This window comes from Monomorium pharaonis, chromosome 7 (assembly GCF_013373865.1).
Source record: "Monomorium pharaonis isolate MP-MQ-018 chromosome 7, ASM1337386v2, whole genome shotgun sequence".
NCBI classification, from domain to species: Eukaryota; Metazoa; Arthropoda; class Insecta; order Hymenoptera; family Formicidae; genus Monomorium; species Monomorium pharaonis.
Window position 1 is genome coordinate 18692689 of NC_050473.1, and position 22055 is coordinate 18714743.

At 34.2% G+C, this 22055-nt stretch overlaps 2 protein-coding genes across 4 annotated transcripts in view; one reads left to right on the forward strand and one right to left on the reverse strand.

The window, feature by feature from the left end:
• Positions 1–22055, reverse strand: part of LOC105831362 (glycine-rich protein DOT1) — a 100008-nt gene that overhangs the window by 74387 nt on the left and 3566 nt on the right. The window lies entirely within an intron of this gene.
• The window catches only part of LOC105831357, a 28799-nt gene continuing 11850 nt past the window's right edge, over positions 5107–22055 (forward strand). Inside the window, exons 1-3 of one of the 3 annotated variants that reach the window (XM_036289353.1) lie at positions 5108–5463; positions 18173–18260; positions 19981–20067. In XM_036289353.1, coding sequence (XP_036145246.1) covers positions 20010–20067 — 58 coding nt within the window. In that variant the 5' untranslated portion in view covers positions 5108–5463; positions 18173–18260; positions 19981–20009. The other 2 variants (XM_036289354.1, XM_036289355.1) reach the window with 2 other exon arrangements.

The window sequence follows — 22055 nt, forward strand, 5'->3', positions numbered from 1 at the left end:
AAAATCGCGGTCACACAAAATCTATGCCCGTTCTCAAGAGTTTTCCCAATATAGAAATATTTCTCCTAGCGAACTGGTTCAATTTCCACACACACGCGCGCACAGTTACATGGAAAATTAAATTTCGTACTATTTACGAGAATTATCTTGCATGGGATTTGGAGAAACAAATTTAAATATCGATTTATCGATATTCTCTCGACAGAGATAATATTAGGATTTAACGCCACTGTATTTATTTTCTAGTAGTTTCGCTATCAATTATCTACCACTTAACTAGATAATTTAATAACCACTGAAGTGAGTATACATATCTCGTACTCATCTTGAGATTGCGCTCTGTATTCCGCAAGAGCTGGAATCATTAACGCGAGAGTCCTCTCTGCGAAACTAATGAAACTATCCTACATTAAAATATTACCTCCGTATTCGTTGCGAAATGTGCACATTGTTGCATAAACTTTATGTTTCTAGCACATCATACTATTTTTTAGTATCGTACAAATATATTAAAAAGTTAAAATTGCTAGAATCACGATCAAGATTTAGAAGAAAATTACGGTACAAAATATATTTTCCGTATAAAATGGACTGTTAAAGTGACTTAAATTACTTAAACTCTTATGTAATTTAAGATCTTAAGTAAAGAAAGTTTAATAAACTGTTTGTCTTTCTGCTGCTGACGGTTTGATCTTTTTCCAGTAATTAATCAACTTCTTTGACTTCTGAACTCTAAGCCATTGTTAAAGTTACCAATAAACTTTTATAAAAGATTTTCAAACTGTGACTTCAATTTTATCTTCGTACTTCCAAATTAAAGAGAGATATAAAAATGCTCGATTTTTTGCCAACTATCTTGTAAATCATTCCATTTAAAGATAAACAAAACGTATTGCAAATCTTAGTATTCTGATTAAATTTTTACATTGATTTTGAACCTATATTCGTACAACTACTATCACATAGATACTACTAGCGGTCGATTTTATCATCTAACGTCTGGCTTAAACCCCATCTATAATAATCTTCAGAAGCTCTGTCGTAGTAAGTAAACCTGTAGCGCCTAGTTAATACTAACTTGTAAATTACTGCAGACTCTCCTCCAATCTTTAAGCAATATACCTATGTTCACAGTCTACTGAATACTGATAGATATGATTAGAAAGAGAGAGAGAGAGAGAGAGAGAGAGAGAGAGAGAGAGAGAATCATAGCGAGGTAGTTAAATTATTCAACATGTATATATAACTTAAAATTGCAATAGAAATTTCAAAGGATAACTTTAATATTTCGCTACTGCAAAAATAAAAAAGATAAAAGTAATTTGCCATGACCATATAAGCCTTTGTATTATATTAATAATGTGCTTTCAATTTTTTATTATTAATATTCAATCGTCGTAAGTTGAATCAATGTTATGAGTACTGAGATTACTTTTTCCGTAGTGTAAAAAGCTTATAGTTATTTCGTGATACACAATTGTAGAGAAATAATAAGGGGGACAGGCAGTATACCAAAATAATTACTTGGTTCTTGTATTCTTTGTTCAGTTTGATTGCTCCACTCATGAGTGGCCATATATTCCACCCCTTTCGATATTTCGGCAAAAATGCAAAGGTGTCTAAAAGTTTTTTTCTAAATAAAAAAAATATTTTATTCTTTAAATTTTTTATGACAATAGACAATGAAGTTTCTATTGACACGCAGAGAGAGTTTATTTATCTTAAATATTATAATAAATAATAACTGATAAATTAAGTTTTCGATGCAGCATACAACGAAATTACTTTATAATAATGCAAGCTGCAAGTATAAGTAAAGTTATAAATACTCAGACGCACGCACGCACGTTGGTATAAGAGCAACACAAATGAGAGCATAAGGCTGCGCACGTAAATATGTATTGGAAAAAAACAGAAAACTCTAGAATAAAATGCACAGCTTTAGAATATTATATTGTATCAGTTTCTTCGTTTTTATTCACTAGAGATAAGGATGATTAAACATTATAAGTTCGCCCTGTATAATTTCATTTGCATCGAGCAATCTAATAATTAGAGGTATCTAGAGATCTTCCTGCATTAAGAAAAGTCGTACACACTCGCAGCATGTTACGCAATTGGAATATAAAAGAAAGAAATTTGCATACTTCGTAAAGACGTTCTAGCTTCTAGCTTAATAAAATTAGAATTACGTTCGAAAAACTGTTAAAAAAGATCACGTGCGTAGAAACTATAAAAATAAACTGTTGAGTTACGCAATTAAAATGTACCGTAAAAATTAAATATAAAATAAAAATAATTAGCAAATATTTTATAGCGCATTCAGAGATCTAATAGTAAATATTAATAAAACCATGTTCTCTTCTATAAACATTCATGGTATTTATCAAATGTTCCTAACGGAACTCACGCGCTATTTGGAATAATAAATAAATACGTGGTATTATACACAATTAAATATTGCCAATTAAATAGAAAATAAATCCTTGTATGTGTTAACATCGCAAATGTCTTTAATAGGATTTGGCGTAAACATCGCCATTGGTCTCAATCCGTCGTGCAACCGTGTCGTAAATCTAGGAATCAAATTGCGAGTTTTACAGGCCATTGTATCCCTCCGCGCATAATAAAAAGCACCGACAGATGGAACCTTGTTGTGATACGAACGGCACGGAATTGGAACAGGATTTATGTCAGATAGATTCTGTTTTACAATCTCCGACGTGAGATAGCAAAACGGCATGTAACTACCCGGCCCAGGCAAAAATATTATACACCAGTAAAAATCTTTGAAACCTGACATGAATAATTGTACGATAAAGTCAAAGATTTACTTTTTTCATTGTCAGATATTTATTGCGGTTCGCGTTATTAATATATCCTGTTTAAAATATATTTTACTATTTAAGTATACCGTTTAATGTGTACTCCACACAGTAACAATGGTTTAATAATGCATTTTTTTACACGTTAGCACGTAATTATTATATTTACATAAAAAAATTATTTTTATATATATTTATTCTACAAAAATTATAATGAAAGTAAAATAGTATTCTTTCGGTAACATTGCATTTCCGAGTACTTCTAATCGACGAAGCGAAAAATCTGTAATAAATCATTACTTAAGAGCTTATTTTATGATTTACGTGTCGTTTGCTCTTATATATGTAATGATATTTCTGGAAAGCGAGGAGTATACTTAGAAAAAAAAAAAACTACTCTCATCAATCTTAAGGGCGAAAAATCCATGCCATGGTAAACTATAATAAAAACGGTCTCTCATTCACGTCGCTTTATCGATTAATCCACCTGCCCCGATACTTTTCGCCATCGGTTATACTTACATCTCCTCTTGAATCCGTTCCACCAATCGCGAGTACCTATATGAGAAATGAAAACATGAGGCATTTCTTGCCTCTACATACGAGACACGGATCCACCCACCCTTCCGAGCGATCCACTGCCCGCTCGATAGAGCGCTTTCTCCCTTGCTCTGGATTCTCAGTTCCCACCTCTTTCTCTCTCCCTCTCTCTCTGTGTGTGTGTGCTGGTCAATTCACCCTCCGCATGTACTTCTTGTAGGTCATCATTCTTGTTCTCTCGAATTTTCCTTTTCATCTCCCGCTCCCCTTGAATTTTCACGCTTCGTTCGCACCTAGACCGGAAATGTCACATCCTCTATTTCTCTCTGCCGCACGTGAAGAGTTCCTTGCTATCCTTGACCATATCCTGACTTCCCCTCACACATTGAGCTCTTTCGTTTACCTACCCGCGTAGGTCTGTCCTTCTTTCTCGTGCACTTTCCCCTCTCGCTCACCTCTCCGACTTTCCCCACTTCAGTACCTTCATCCCCTCTCTTCTCTCGATCCGCCTTCTTATTCCACAAGATCACCTTCATGTGTTGATCTCCCTCTGGAGCTCACGCTAAGAATATATCCTTCTTTCTACAAAGCCTAGCTACGATTTTATATATCGCTTTATTGTTCTTTTTTTTTCAAAAATTTTTTTCATTTCGATTAAAAAAAAATTTAGTTTCATCCTTTTTTTCCCCTCTCTTTTTCTTCTTTCTATGGAATCCATGTCTCCAGTCTCTGTCCAGCTTTCTTCTATATGCTAGCATCTTTGTCCCAGCCTCGGTCAAAATGTTCTCATCCTTGTTTCAACCAAGCTCCGTCGATTTTTCGCTCCCCCTCCCCATTTCTTTTCCTTTGTCGCGCATACGCGTATCTCTAGTTCCGTCCTGCTCGCGGTGGCAGCATCCGCCGGATACAAGTTTGCACTGTTACCTCCCTTCTGTTCTCGTCTCCTTCCCTCTGATCTGCCTTTACTCCCAGCCAACAGCCGCATCTCGCTTTCCCCTAGCCGTCTCTCTCTCTCTTTCTCCCTCTCTAGTTGATGCCAACATTCCACTTATCTGTTTCTGTCTCCCTTTTGTACAGGTGTGTAATATTCTCTCCTCTCCCTTTACCTCTCCTCTCTCCTCGTTCGTCTCGCTCTCTTTACGGTCATCGTTCGATCCCCATAGGCGTCGATATCGGGAGGTACATGTATATATATATATATTACAGTTACTACCTACGTACCTGCGCGATTGTTTCTTCTAGATTCAGAAGTCTGAATAATTTAGCGATACTCGAGAGAACTACGAAATTCAATGCAAATGGAGAAATTCAGTTAGCGAAGGGAATCTTTGAAGAAACTCAATTTATCAGTCGTAGAATGACGAAGTTGAAGATATGAAACTTTTATACCCAGGTGGAAAAGGGAATTAAAGCGCTCACGTAATTCACAATCGGAGAGCACTCGGCGGCCCTCAAAATTATTGGCGTCGCAAAGACGTTATTAATAATCATCTACCCTCCGCCCTTGCCTACGTTTCACCCTCGCTTACGCACGTCTCCTCGCCCGCTCCTACCGTCCCTTCACGCACCTTCCCCACCCTCGCTACCCTTCTCCTCGCCGTCAACCCTCACCCTGGGCCCACTTCTCTCCTCCGCTGCTCCCTTCTCCCGGCCAATAATTTTCTCTCTCTCCCCGAACATTCGCCCCTACCACTGGACAACTCTCTCGTAGCGTCCCTCTCTCGCGGTTTCTCTATCTCACACCCCGTGGCAGTCGCTCGGCAGCCACCCCCGTCTACGCGCAGCCCGTTCAGCTTCGGGCGGCGTCGTCGGAGCAGCGGCAACGGTATCGCGCGGCACCGGGGCGCGTTCAGTCGGCATCGCGTCCACCACCATCGAGGTTTATACGTCGCGTCGGCCGGAACCCGCTGTAACGCGACCCCCACGGGCGACCCTCGTGGCGCGCACGCATTCCGCTCGCCAAGGATCGCCCGGTTCCTGACCGAGTTGCCTAAACACAAGCCAGAATCGCCCGAGGACACGCCGCTTGCTCGATCCAGCGATCTCGAATCCCGCCAGTGCTCTCTCGTCTCTCCCGCGCGTTTGGGCAACCGAAATGGTTCGTTACTCCCTCACTCCCTTTGTATAGTATAGTGCATGCGGAAAACACCCCGGGAACATACAATCGATTCATGACGATAACGCCGCGCGATCGTGCACGTTAGATCCCGCTGATATCGAATTAGTAACTGGAGCAGGATGATCTGGTCTTGCGTCAGGCGTTAATTATTCGCCTATATTACATACCGCGAGAGATATTCCCGGGTATTTCCAGGTCATGCCAGTTCATACGGGGTCATTGAGAGTACCAATAACAGGAGAATTTCGGTAAATTATCGATTTAACGGATTTACAAAGCTTGCATTATCTGTTTCGAAATAAAACGATTCTTAATTTATTGAACATTTTTTCCCCTCGATAGAGAGAACCGCTGAATCGTTGAAAGCCCGAAGCAACAAGAACGCTCTGACAATAATAAATTTGAAATTGTAATAATCGCTTTCACGTAGATACGACGCTGATCGTGTTAAGCATTTATGTTTACGTTGAGTTTTCTCGGTGCGAAAAATTCTAGTTGCTATTGTGATCCACTATTTATGCTAGCAATATTTCTCTCGCTACACAGTAGCGAGAAAACCCTAGCATTCAGGTCACGTGCATTAATTTTACATGTCATGAATATTCGGAATTACGAAAAAGGATAAATACTTGAAACTCCGATGCTCACTCTTTCATTACTATTTGTATGGATCATGCATTAGAGATTATCTTACAGCATGCGATTTGCGCTAAGGATTGTGATAGAACTTTAATAGCATACCAATAATATTCATGTAAAATATAATTGAAATTATTACGTACGTGTGAATTACGTATATTCATTTCCAATAATTAATCTAACAAAAAAAAATGAGAGTTAGCTGTAATGCGAAATATTCTGTAATGAGTCTTATTTAGCAAATCATTAATAAAATTCGTTATGCTTCTTAACTTTTTAATATTCAACAGTCGTACTCCCCCTCTCTCTCTCTCTCTCTCTCTCTCTCTCCCCCCCTCTCTCTCTACAGTCAGAAATAATAAGATATCTCTTTCTTTGAGACAGTGATAAGTAGTGGCTATATTTCAGTTAAAGCGGCACGTACTACGGAATAAATGTCTGCTCGACCGTGTTTCGGCGTGTTAGGATACTCGATGATCGCCTTGTGAGTTGCCTCGCCAAGTGTCTATTTGATAAGCTGAGCTTATATTGGAGGGGCAGCCATATATAGATCGTCTCTAACGCGAGGACATCGTTCTAGGCTTCTTGTCTAATTTGTATATTATTGGCTTCCTACATATAGTAGGCAAAAAGATATAAATAGCAATGCGATACATATGGCGTTAAATAATAATAATGCAGAGTCGAACGCAAATCTAAATGTGATATTATAATAAGCGACGAAAGCGCGTTCTCACAAGGCTACAATACTTGTTTCCACGAAACTACGTCGTAACAAGCTTTTATGTTTCATCTTGAATCACAGAACGCGGATGTAAAGCGCATACTAAAGTCCAACGAAGAATATGCATATTTTATCCGTAAGACAGAACACAAATTGAAATACGCGATAGTTCTGACAATTTAAATTACGTGGCAATTGTCACGGTATAGTATAATAAAACTGCAAAATTAATTTCAGCGAGCTTATGAGCACTGTTTTTCTGTCGCCTTGTCATCAAGATGAAAAATAACACTAGAATAAATATTAATTTCCAGTTAAATCCACGTGCACCTATTATACAGTTCGAGAATCGTCTCATATAAAATTATAATTATTAAAAATTGCGAAGGATAATAAAATCCAAAATTAACTAAGGCATTTCGAGATACATTATTTATATATTTATTTTTAAAAAATTGTATATTTATTTTAATTAATAAAGAAATTTTTTTTTAATTAACATTTATATTATGCGACAAAAAGCGACAGTATTAACGAGAGTTTAAATTTTGCATCCGAAAAGAAGTTGTTTGAGTTGCGATCAATCTTTCTTAAAAATTATTTAATATTTCAATTTTATTTATTCAATTATTAAAAAATTATAATTTACTTAATAATTGTTGTTACAAAATAATTAAAACTAAACATGTTTCTCTAAAAATTAAACACAAAAAACAAATTTACAATCAATAATAAACACACAAATTATTAATAATTCAGTTATTAACAATAATATTTATCACTAAAAATAATTTAAAATTAAACTAAATTGTCTGCAAATTATTTTAAAAATTTGTGACGTATTTTGAAATGTATTAAACGTTCATTAAGGTCCTATTTAATCTGCACAACGGTTACTGCGCTGACTCCTTTATAGATATAATTTTGTTATTTAAATAATTAGGAGTTCTTGTCAATTACTTTACTTTAATCCATTTGATGAAACGCGTAATAAAACCACAAAGGCCTCTATTTCTAGTCTATCGCTAAGAAGGTTGACTAAAAGCGCGTGCTACTACTGCGTGATGTATGTAGCTCTCTTTGTCTGACTGTAAACGATGCGATCTACTTGGCGTGCAGCCGCCACAGACTCTTGGCCGATCGAGTGGTGGAACGATCCACTTGGCGCGAATACAGTTCATCCGATCAAGATGGATCGATCTATCTGGCGTAACCTTGGCTCCCTTTCGTTGAAATCAAAAGATATTCACTTAATGTGATTCTAGCACCGTTTCCCATTCTCATACCCTTCATAAATGAAAAGTCATGCTCGAGTGAACATTACATACACGTATCAAAAGCAATTAATTATCCACTTATCTCCCATCAAACCTGTCATGTTAATAAACGCATAGATTATTTAATGAATTATTAATGATATATATTAATTGTTGATTTTAAGTAAATTATTAATAATGTGCATTCATTATATTGACTTTATATTCATATGATGTGCATTCATTACTAAGCTTTTAAAAATGTTTTTAACTATCTCGACGAAAACTCGTTAACAATTTTTTTTTTTGATATATCTAATAACATAATCTTTTTGCAACAAAAATTTTTAAGTATAATTTTTTGATAACTAAATAAATGAAATGTACGATAAGAACTCTGCGTAATTCCCTTGAAGCTCTATGCGATTGTTTTACCCAGTTAAAGCTGTTCAAACACTTCAGAAGATGAGAGTTCTCGGAGAGAACGCCTGTGGACGCGCGTCAATGTCATTCTGGAGACAATATTGGCGCCTGTATTCTGATAGGCTGACGTTTACAGCAAGTCACTCGCACAGACCTGTCACGTCTGAAATTTTCGACCTCAGTGCATGTTGAAGAAGCAATTTTGGTAGAAATATTTTAAGTTTTCCCTATTGAGTCTTCTTCCTTCAAATTACATAACTCTGTTTTATAAAAGTTACAAAGATGCACAGAAAAAGAACATTCTTGTTTTAAGAATATCATTCTTTAAACATTAAAATGAGATTACATAACGCAGAACAGGCACTTGCTTGCATAATGAATTTTGTTTAGTAGTGGTTTTTTCTGTATTATTACAACATAACAAATATAATTAATTTTTATAATAAAAAATTTAATACTAAGGAAAAAATACCGCAAAAATAATGAAAAGTTGACATTCACTCGAGCATAATTTCTTTTATTAATGAAAAATAATGAAAAACGGAGTTTAAAATTTATAATTCAAAATTCCACATTGAAATTTCTTGTTCCAATAAAGGTTCTTTACAGATTTGCAAATTATAAACATTCCGTTACAATGGTCGGTGATAAATATTTCAATATACAGTAATTCTATATCTCTCTCCGATAGCAGCTTCGTTGAAACCAATTAAACATTGTCGTTTTACAGGATCAGTTAAATATTACAATTTTCTTTACGAGACCAATTAAATTTGTTTTAATAAGGTGAAAAGGCACCAGTGCCAATGCGCAATTAAAAATCGCCAAGCCAGTCACTCGTGGAGCTATTTAATGTGTAGAACGCGCGCGCGGCAGAAGTGGACCGGCCACAGAAACAGAGGGTAATCGTATTTCCGGCGAATTTCCGACACGGTTGATCGACTCTGTTCAGCCTGTTCATCGATATGCCTGTAATTTCAGTGTATAACAGCGCATATATTCGCCGTTGGTTTGCTCGGAGTCTAGAAAGAGAGAGAGAGAGAGAGAGAGAGAGAGAGAGAGAGAGAGAGGGAGAGAGAACGCCTGGTTTCTGAATTTCCATCGATCTGTCCAAATCCATAAATTCGGCTTTACCCGCCGTCAAGCGACGACGCCACGTTACAGCACTTTTATCCCGACGTCAGCAGGGTAAAACTTTTCCCTCTCGGTGCACTGATAAAAATAAACATTTCGCGAAAAAAAAACCCCCGAAAAGCCGAGTTCACCAGAAAGGTCAACAAGGGCGTGGTCGTCGCGCAACGAATAATTACTGAAAGAACGTGTGACATCTCTGACGTCAAGAGACTCATTTTGAACAATTAGTCCTTCATTGATTTAACGTAATAGCATTTCTTTCGTAATAGCATGCGTTGCCGTTTTATACTCTTTACTTTTCGTGTTACTCGATCCCACTGCAAATTATTTTATCCTTTCAAAGTGGTGAGCTTTACAAGAACGCGTGGATCTCCTCCGAAGTTTGATAACCAATTTCAGCACGAAAAAAATTAATTAATATATTCTGGTTTGCAACTTTATTACCAACTATTTCAAAGTATGAATTACTTTACGACGGAATTAGCTTCGAACGTTAACTTCACGCATACTTTTATTTTAATTGCAAACTACATTTACATAGTAGAACCCATTAGAAGATGTCAAAGGAGACCCGCCGATACTGACTTTTTATTACTTTTATTTTGGATTATATTTCTTAAACAAAAACTGAAAATAAAAAAACTTTAGAAACGCAAATGCAAACTGACAAATGCCTTTTGTTAAATAATATAGCATTTTCTGTAATATCGTTTTAAATTTTGCAATAATCAAGTTTTCTGTAAGATGTGCAAAAATGAGTATTCAAATAAAATAAGTCTCAACAATATAGCAGACGGTATAACGCTTTCCTTTTTTCTTTTACAGTCATCTGTACAAAGTACTTCTAAGTTAATGTATACGGAAATTCCTAGAAGTCTTTTATTTTCATGTAAGATGTTTGTTGTCGAATACTTTATACTGTTTTGTAAGAAGCAATATATAGCGCAACAATGTACAAAGATTATTAACTTAGTAGATAAATTTTTTAATGCTGTATCTTTTATTCTGTGCTATAGGGTTTTTACTATTTTATAGTCTGTCTTATTGACAGATGTACCAGTTTACTGCATCTAAATTTTATGTTTAAAACTCCAGAGAAGAAAAAAAATTTTTTTATATATAAACCGTTTTATAACGCTACAAAAAACATGTAAAATTATCTAACTTTTATCAACTGCATTATCAACTGCATTATTAGTAATGTTTAAGCTACGTAGTTTACAAAAAAAAAATGTAAGAATACTATTTCCGCATTTGAATAATTTGTTTTAGCCGATTTTATATACAAACAAGCCATGGCTAAGTAAATTATGAGTTTTTACGTCTTTAAGTTCGTCTATTATGTTTCTATTACTATTAATAAAGTGTAATGTTTAATTTTTTAGAAATAAGAGGGTGTCATTTTACGAGATATACATATATTGGTAATTTTAATAACTTTAATAACTTGATTTAATTTCATATTTTAACCTATTTCGGAATAAATTTTATTTAAAATAAAATACATTTAAAATTACGTTATTCTAGATATTCGATGTTATTATAAACTAGCCCACATTTTATTAAATTTATTGTACAAATTTAGAAAAATATTAGTACTGTTTTTTATCTCTTTCTTTCTCTCTGTCACTCGCTCTCCTGCTCGCTCGCTCACTCATATCAAAATATATCAGATTTTCCTGTGACATTTCAATTTCATCGCGTAATCTTGGCCCGAGATTAAACTTCATTACACTTTATATAGCGAGATATGAATACATTTTTATGTACATATTGATTTTTTGATTGCAAAAGAAGTCCTAATGAATCAACGAATCGATCCATATGAATCAAAACAGGAAATTGAAAGAAATGTTAGCACCACGTAAAAATATGAATTCTGGTCACAAAAATATTTCTCAGTCGAGTCAAAATTACAGCTTTTTATCGAACTTTTTTACGAGAAATTTCATGGTACCTTTGGGGTCTCGGTATCGCATATACGAAACCAACACATGAACTTTCAGAACAGTACCACGTAAAAAAATAAATCAAATTATTGAAGCTTCTGCATACAACGCAAGTGGCACATACATATACATATACGGCAAACACGGGTACCTATTGGAAAAAGTTTTTTTTATCAATATATGTAGGTATATGTAGTCCCCGTTAATGGTCCAACGTGGTCGATAGTATTGAGAGAATTACTGCTAATTCACTCTGAAAGAAGTATGAAAGTTGATATAAGCGGAAATTTTCCAATTACCGTAGCTCGCCACTATTACAAGATCAGATCTCGTGTGACCTCGGCCAACGTAGATAAAAGTAGCGAGAAAAAGATTGCTAATTCACTTCAAGAGAAAAAAAGTAAAAATTGCGAAGTATAAGCGGAAATTTTCCAATTGTTATATCGCGTTATAACAATTAAATATTTGATAACGACAATTTAATAACTCCAACGGATTTTAGTTTAACACTTGTCGAGACAAGATTATCTCCAAAACCACAAAAAGATATTAATAATTGCCGTTTATTCTCATAGCCAATAAAATTTAACAATTTTCCTATGCGTTGCACATTTTCAAGTCTTCTTATGCCCGTCATAAATTTAAAATATTTGATATTAACAATATTCTGGCATTTACACGTAAAATATTAATAATTTAGATTACGTGTACGCAATGTAAACTGTGTTTTATCACAATATAAACAATAATTTTTTAATTATAAAAGTATCAGGTTTTATTAGAATTATATTGTTTTTTAAAAATATTATATACATTAATTTTATCAATACTAAATTCTATATATTAATAATCTAATAACTTATTGTTATATATATATATATATAGTTTTTTCCTGTCTTTGTTATTTAGTTTATAATAATTTACATTGCTTATATAAAAAAGATTCGTATAAACAATATGATCCATGTAGATGTTAAAGTTCGTAACACAACTCCGAATAAAATAACATTTCCCCAAGTACATGTCGACATTAAATTTTATTTGTTTAACTGCAAAATAATTATAGTTCTACTGTGCAAACCTCGTGCATTTATGATGCCAAAAGAAATATAAAATTATTTATTTATATTTGAATAGAAAAGTTCAAATACATACTTTGATTACATACACTATAATATTTATATATATAATACATATTTGAATACATACACTATCTACAGATCTTGCACGCCGAGTCATTTATAAGCGTGTATCATAATACGCGTGTACATACTGTATTCTTGGTTATCTACTGAGAAATTAAACTTTATTAACCCAACTGTATTCAGAGGTGCACTCTTCGCTCGCTTATCTTATATTATCATAAAATATTAGCATGTGCAAAATATAAATACTTGTATATACAATATTTACGTGCAGATCCTAATTACGAGAGAAATAAAAACTATATAATGAATTTTTTTTTATTTTCTATCTATGAAAGGATTAATAAACAGTTTAACGAACAGAGCACCCACAAACCAAATTTTGAAAGATTGTTTAAATAATTTATAAAATCGAACATTCTATTGCAATGTAACGGATGCACTTGATTATTCTATTTCCTATATCAGGAAATAACCTTTACTCTATTATTCATTCGAACAGCTTTGTTATTTATTCACAATAAACGTAGAGCGAAAATAAACATCGTTAGATGTGCAATTAAGATTTTAATAACTATATATATATATTATATATATATATATATATATATAAAACAATACTATACTACTTTCAAAACATAAAATCCAAAAAATTTCATGACTAATAGATATATTGATATAAACAGGCAAAAAGGTTTGAAATATTTTATTATGTTTTATATACGTTTTATTTTTATTTCCTCTCGTATTTCAAATAAAACACACAAAAAACCTGAAACATTTTGTTTACAAAATCCTATTTTTTTATCTTGCTCGTCTCGTACAATATTTTTTTATAAAATAACTTTTATTACGCATTCGTTATTGTTACTTTCGTGTACGTACGTTTAATAATTTCTAATAAATAACTTTCTACGTTGCTTTTTCTAAAGATATTGACCAAATATTTTTGCAAAAAATAAAATAAACTCCAGTTCTTACGAATAAACGACGAGTTAGCGTTCGCTGAAGAATTAACGCGACCGAAAATCGCGGGAATTTCGGCGGAGCGTCGCGCTCGGTCAATCACGCAGGGGCAGATACGATGCTAATAGAATTAGCGAAGAGTCGCGCGCGGTTCATTATTGGCAATGACGTTGACAAGAGGAACAATAACGCCCGGCGCTTTGTCGATTGCATTAACAAGACACGCAGCGAGCGGCAAACAAAAGCTTCCCATCGACTCTCGTCGCGCCGCGCGGGGACAACCGCGCACTGTTCACTCATTAACGACGTGCGTCTTGGCGGGAACAAAGACTCTCGTCATCTCTTTATGTCTGCCTCGACAGCGTTGGAGAGCCCGGCGTATAATTACGGATAAGACAAGTGTCGAATTGTCCTGAAAAATAATGGTAACGCCGCTAACTCGTTCCTCCTCAAATACACGACTTTCAAAATTTAAAGAAGCGACATAGTTGAATATAAACGTGCAAATTTAACTGCGTCCTAAACGTTTACATATCGGTAATTGAATGTCACGACGATGACGAGGAAATGGGAAAGGCAATTGTTAATCCCATATCGAAACCGTACAGAAATCCCGTTACATTCAAATGGATTCTAATTCTAATACCACCATGAAATGGAGCAAATTCATTTTGGAAATACAATTGAATTCCGCCCGCGTATAGTGCAGCAAGCTTTGCGTATATGCGAGGCAAAGGTTGCAAAGGATAAATGTGGCAAAGCTCAGCGGTAATAACGTTAGCTACCGAAGCCTTTGATAATAGTGGCCAAGATACAAAATAAGTCCGGAACAAATGCTTTGACGTGCAGAGAGAAATGCTGTTTGGATTAATCGAGTCCGTTTAAACTTCAGAAACAACTCCCTTCGCTTCAATTAAGAGTCCATTGTTGGAGCGGTATTTGAATTTAGCAATAATGTTTCTCGAACATTTGCAGATGTATCGTATTTCTGCTTGTGAAGAATGTTTGAAAAGAAAATTTGTACGCGAAAAAATTTAATAGAAGATCCCCTCGTTTTTGCGCAATCATTAGCATGTTTTCAAATGCTGCGATATAACAATGAATTTTGAATAAAATATTTCACCTATTTTATATGCAATAAACTGTATGGCTTCATTTCCCGGAATCGGAAATAGTTTCTTATCGCCTTGTCACGATAAGCTAGATTGACGTACAAATTCGCACGGACGCAGGAACTGGTTTGTGGTTCCGAGCAATGGAGTTTCACTAATTTTGCTAATTAGAGTGGTCGCTGTTTCAATAACTAACTTCGTACTAAACGCAATAATAATTAAAGTTAAAATTGCTTTTGGAGTAAGAGATGCTGCTTCGATAAATGCTGCTGAGACTTGTGAAGACAGAGAAAAGAATAATTTTTTAAATATTATTATATATTAAAATTATGCTAATATTAAAATTATTTTAACAATGTTAAAGAGTTTCGCGTTTCATTCCATTAAAATTATTTCTTCATAATATTCCATACAATGGCGCAGAAATATTGCGGCGCAAATTTAACGTAATTTTTTTTCCAAATCTCCGAAATGATATAATTTACAGATCTTTCTCTATGCCTAACGTTTTCGATAATTACTTGCTCTATAATTATGCATTTTGATGGCTCTACCAGTAACATTCACAGACAATTGTACAAACTTAAACCCGAACAAAAGATACTTCTCCGATAAATGATAATGAGACTTGTGAAAGCAGAAAAATAATTTTAAAATATTATATATTAAAATGCTAATAAATTAAAATTGTATTAAAAACGTCAAAAAGACTCGCGTTTCATTTTCTTAAAATTATTCTTCATAATATTTCATTCAATAGCGCAGAAATAAATGTAACGTAAATTTAACGTAATTTTTCCACAAAATTTATGAAATTACATAATCCACAGATCTTTCTCGCTGTAACCTAGATCCACATCAAATTTTTTCGATAATTACTTGCTCGATAATCATGCAAACGTTATGCAATGACTCTATCAGTAATATTCACAGTTGAACTCCAAGCAAAAGATATTTCTCCGATAAATCCTATTAAGACTTGTGAATATATAATAATATTTTTTTAAAATTATTCTTCTTTCATGAATCTCATTATCTCTTAACAAAGAAGTATTATTTTGTTCGGAGTTTGCAAGATTATGAATGTTAAAATTAAAAAATGTCAAAGAGTGACGCGTTTGTTTTATTAAAATCAATTAATTTTTATAATTATATATTTCGTGCGATATCGCAGAAATAAATATGATATAAATTCAACGTTCATTATAAGCATTTACCATAAATATTAGTTATTATTACCAATATTATAGTAATAATTACTATAAAAATGATATTCCTAACTACAATTACTTTACTGTGCAATTCTAGTTACAAATAAAACATATTTTTCTATCAGTGCACATATCTGATTTTCTCGATAATTAAACTTGCATGACAGTTTGCAAACACGGTTTCAATGGCCCTACTAGTAACATTCAAAGACAATCGTGCGAACTCGACGTCACTCTCACGTACGGTCAAGCGATAACGACATTCACACACTCGATGCAATTCCCGTTTCGCAACAGACCACTCGCAATTTCGTCGCGGCCGACCGCGCCGCTAAATCCGCATCACACCTTTTCAGGAAACAGTGCCACCGTCGTTAATTAATAAACCGCGAGCACGCCGAATGTCATCGCGCCTAATTGGGGACGCATCAAAGCGCGCCGGATGCAGCGATTGCAGCTCGCAGCCTCCCAGCAGCAGCGGCGGCATCAGCCGCTTGTCCGACGTGGTTGTAGTGGTCATAGCGTACAAAACGCGCTCCGCGGGACAAAAGCTTCCTGCCCTTCTGGTCGAGGACAGCAATGTGAATGCTGGTCCCGTATGCCGACGCGACTCGTTTTAATTGCGCAAAACAAAGGGCCAGAGCTACTCGCCGCGTAGCACGAGAGTGCGCGACGCGTGTACGCGACGTGTAACGAAACTAACTTGTTGATCTCACAAGCGAGAAGAGCGTTATTAAGAACCGCCCGGGGAATAATTGCGCCGCGACGTCGCCCGATTTCCAGCGCGAAGTTAACGTGTTTAACGCGACGTGCAAAAGACGAGGATATATATTCGCCGAAATTTGAATTCTGGAGTGGCGCAGCCATTTCGAAGCGGATTCTAGAATTTGAAGCTGAAATGCCACAGATGACTGTGCACGAGTCAAATGTCAGAAGTATCCGATTCTGAACGAGTTTAGAATTGATTCGCGGGAAGCTCGAATTCACGAAAGGTTCGTCGTGGGTGGAAAGTAATTACATTAAAAAATGTTACTACTTTCTCTTTATTACCTGCTCGGGTTGATATTTATAGGAATTAAAAATAGACAATTGCCCGTATAAGTTTCCTTCGTTAAAACTTTGAGAAACACGCGAGGAAGGTCTGCAATTCCGAAGGAACTCTTTTATTATGCACTGCATATTTATGAGAATATTTTTACCGGTTGTTAAGAAAAATAATTTCTGAAACGATTCAGCGGCGAGTATTTTGTTCTTAATTACACAAAAACATTTGTAATTATAATTAGAATAATAACTTTGATTATTTTCTTTATATTACTATATATATATGTATATATATATATATATATATATATATCACTTTTATAAATTTCTCGACGTTACTGCAAGCAAAAAGTAAAAATCTTCAAGATCTCATTCTCGTAACTTTCCACCAGCTGGCAATAAAAAAAGAGTCTGCTTCTGCGATTAAGTGTTTACAGAACCTCCGCTCGCTAGAGATCACAAATCGAGGAGCCATCAACAATAATCTTTTTGCTCCGTGAAGCAGCTTTTGACGAGCTTAAAGAAGTGTTCGGCTTGAAAGAACACGAGATTGCATTAGTACGCTTGATCACACCTTCCGCTTTATTCTTTGATGAATTTCAGCGCGATCGAAAAAAAAAAAAAAGATTCCCAGTACGAATTCCGAATTCTGACCGCGTACAAAAGTAAGAAATATAGCAACGTTCAAGGTTTCGTCGTTCTCTTTCTCTCTTTCGCATTAATATGATAAAAAAAAACCTTTTATGTAAATTATTTTCTCCAATATTACGCGACAAAGATTTAATGTGTAATATATCATTCAAAGCACACATCTTTACATTTCAAATGTACGTAGTACAAAGCATATTTACAAATATGTACACATTTATATATACGTAAATTAATTAATATGATATAATGCAACAGCGCGACATAATAATGACCTTATTATATACAATAGACATGCTAAAATAATAATTATGCTTCCGTCTGAACATTGTTGCTATAATTCTCACTGCTTCGGCTCGAGAACGATCCAAACACCCACCATTTACGTTATATTATATAAAGCAACATTATAACATATATAAAAATTGCCTTTCCAGCTTGGCCGAATCGCGAGGGAGAAAATGTTTGGCGATTAGGTGGAGTTGAAGAGATGCGCGTCAAGCGCCCGACTTTCGAATCTCCAAGGTACACATCCCTCATGCTCCCCTTCGCATGAGAAACACGAGAGGATGGCGATCCCCTTCCTTCCTCCCACAAGTCGATTCGCCTCTGTCGGTGTGCCCGCTAACAAGCAAATTCTTTGATCGATGCTGACGTCGCCCCAGGGCCGCGATACTTGCAAAAGGATCCTCTCAGCTGCGCGGCTAGGAGCTCGAATTCAGGGAGTGACACATACGGAAATTCAAGGGGATCGGAAATCTCTTGCCGTCCCTGATTTATATTTCTTCGTACGTCTTTGTGAGTGCTGGCATCAGCCAGCGGAAAGATGACGGCAAGAAGTAATTTATGCAGATGCACGTCTTCTTCGATAAGTTTACTCTTGAATGGGAGACAAATAATGAACAGTTGGCGAGCAATAGATAAAAAAGAGTGATAAATGAAAAAAACAAGAATTGCAAGAATTTATCGTTTCTCTGTGTGTTCTTTCATAACATTAGTCGTCTCATATTATTAGTTTATGCAATAGATTAATTAGAAATAGCGTACATAAAGATAATACTTGTTTTTACACGATATTTGTTCGAAACTTTAGAAGATCTTTAAAATATATCTAATATTTATTACACTTCTCTTGAATTTTGCTTGTAAAACACTTTAAATCAAACAACTCAACTTTAATTTCATAAATATTTCTAAAATATTTTTACGAAGAAAAATGTCAAAGATACATGCATTTGCATTTAATGTGCTGCAAATAAATTGATTTTTAGGTAATTTTTTTACATAACATAATTTCTTGTTGCCTCCGAAAAATATTTATTTAATAAGATTGCGACCAATTACTTTAAGCCTTCATTTTATATGTTTATTTTTTACAATTGTAAAATTGGATCTGAAGTTAGTGGAAATGTAAATTTTTCTCTCGCGATACGAAATAAGTACATATAACTAGAATTACTCTTTAAATCGCATCATTGTTGCGTGTGCCAATTGGAAGAAGATTGCAATTTTTCCGTTGGAAAAATCCGTCGTCGAAAAAAGAAAAAAACTGACTCATGAAAATCTTCCGCCACTCGCTCTATTTGTCACTCCGTAAGTTCCGCTCGTTTCCTACATCAAAATGGGAGCTCGACGACGCCGAAGTGTGCACGACGAATATTTAACGACTGCAATATTGTTGTCGATAAAAATTCGAGCTTTAGAATATTATATGAATGCAGTTACTGCCATTTCCATACTCCCATGCATCCCAATAGAGACTTGTAATAGTACTAATATTGTACAATAAATATATAATGCAATTTCTACGCAATACATCATAATGTTCAACGTAGAAGATATTTCCATTTTAATTGCATAGAGCGCAGAATTTACAAAAGGCTTAAACTTCGACAATTTATAAGATTTTAATCTTCGTTATAATTTATAAGATTTTATAAAACTTAATTAAATACTGTAAATAACATGGAGCTCAAATTTAAAAATAGAAAGAATATTTTATTATAATAATCTTAGTTTAATTGACTTAACAAGCTGAGAGACAGTTCAGCATGCTATGGAAAATCATATTACACTTGTAAATATGATAGGATTTAGGGCAGAGAAATGTTGAAGAAAACGGATAAATGATAAAAAAGAATAATATAAAAGAATATTTAAAAAATTTAGAACGGAAAAAAGAAATATTAGTTTTTAGTTTAAAAGTCCTGACTGTGTAATAAAGTAAGAGAATTTTCCTTTCCAGGTGACGAACCGTGAAGAAAAAATACAAACATGCCGGTTGGTGGACGGGTCGCGGGTAAAGTTGGGATCTATAGCTCTCACTACAATGGTAATATGGATGTGGATATCATTCTATTAGGTATATATTGGCCACATCGTGGCACCAAAGCAATTTTCGATGTTGAGCTGCAACGAATTCATCACACATTCTTTGGACTGTGGAGTAACATATTATGCTTAAAACGCCGTTTACCTTTACTTTTTTTGTAATAATTTAATACTCTTTCCGTTACTTTTTTGTAACACTAAGGTAAGATATAGACATTAAAAATTTTAAATTACATTGTTTAATAATCAATATATTAAAACTAAAAATGCGACAATAAGTTTTATTTTCTATAAAACTAAAAATTTTTAATATATATATATATATATACATATATTAATTTAGAAGTTTTAGTTATAAATGAGTTTTAAATTTTAATTATAAAATATAATATAAAACAAGCATGTTTTATATTAAATTTAATAATTCTTAAAAATCTAACAATTCTTCTTTAAAAGAATAGTAACGAATAATTTTTATAAAAAGAAACGGTGGCGGTAACACTTTACATTTTTTAAAGAAACGTACCTTCTCTCTCTGCAACTCTGCACGTATTATAACATTGATGTAAACAAATTACAAAAATTGCTTCGGTGTAATGATTGTGGCATATATTGTTGGCAATCATAGCGTAATTCTGTAACACGAATCACCGAGAGGACTTTTCTTCCTACGTGCATTATTACCGTGCTGCGTTCTATCTTAACGGATAATTTTTTATAACCTCGGTATTTGTTTTACGTTCACGATATTACGGGAAAAAAATCTTTTGTTTTAATAAAGCGAATTCTTCTTTTTCCGACAACGAATTAAAGTCCTTTCACAGAAAAGAAATATATGTGCTAATGTTATTACCTCCATTTTCTATTACAATACATTAATTAAAATGGTTTTTATATTATTATATATGTTTTGTATATTTTGCATAATTAAATTGCATTATTAAAATGATTACTAGTCGTTCGAGAAATATTATCTCTTTTTTAAGCTTGGCTGTATTGATTATTAATGTGCTTTGGTTATACAAAACATTATTATTCTACGTCATACATTCTGCACGATTATTACATTGAGAAAAAGTAAGAAGCTATTTTTTACTTACATTAAATGTTTCAAATTTATCTTTACTAAATACATGCAAGATTTGAATGCAAACTGAGTTCTGATTTTATTACGCCACTATGACGTCACACAATGTGCGCGAGACAACGCCCTACTGCATGAAATGAGTACCGACGTAAATGATCAAGCACACAACTTTTGGCAGCGGCATATAAAATTGTTAGCGAAATCAATAACGCGAACTAGAATTGCGCTAATGTCCAACAGACGTAATGGGGAAATTTACGAAAATGTTGACTCTCGGCCAATCGCCAGTTTTGAGACCGTCCCTCTCATAACTCAAATAAAATTCTCTACGTCGCGTTGCCTCGTTCTCCAGCATCCACTCGCAATTGGATTTTCTCCAAGTTGTGGAATATCGGTTCGAAATAACTTATCGATCATCGCAAGGACAGAAACCCAAAGAAGATTGGAGCGCGGATTGCCTTCGAATAATTCTACAAAATATAAATGTCAAGTATATAAATATCAGTCGATCGAAACTATTAACGTTAAAAATATGATATTTTTGATATACAATAAAAAAGCACGATATCTCCTTACATCCAGAAACTTTTATGAGAAACTTTAATTAGAAGTTTTTAAGATTGAAAAGTTACGAAATTAAAAGATTCTTAACGTGCTTGACAGGATATCCCACAAATAACAAATAATATTCTAATAATAGAATATTATATTCCAATAGATAAATTAAAAGTAAAAATTCGCTAACACGAAAATGTCGAGATCATAATAGTTTGAGAGTTAAAAGATAATCTCGAACGTTTTTTTTTTTATATAATATATATACATATATATAAATTGAAAATGTATTTCTTTTGTAAAATTTATATTAGCTTCGAACAAGAATTGATGTTTCACATTACGCC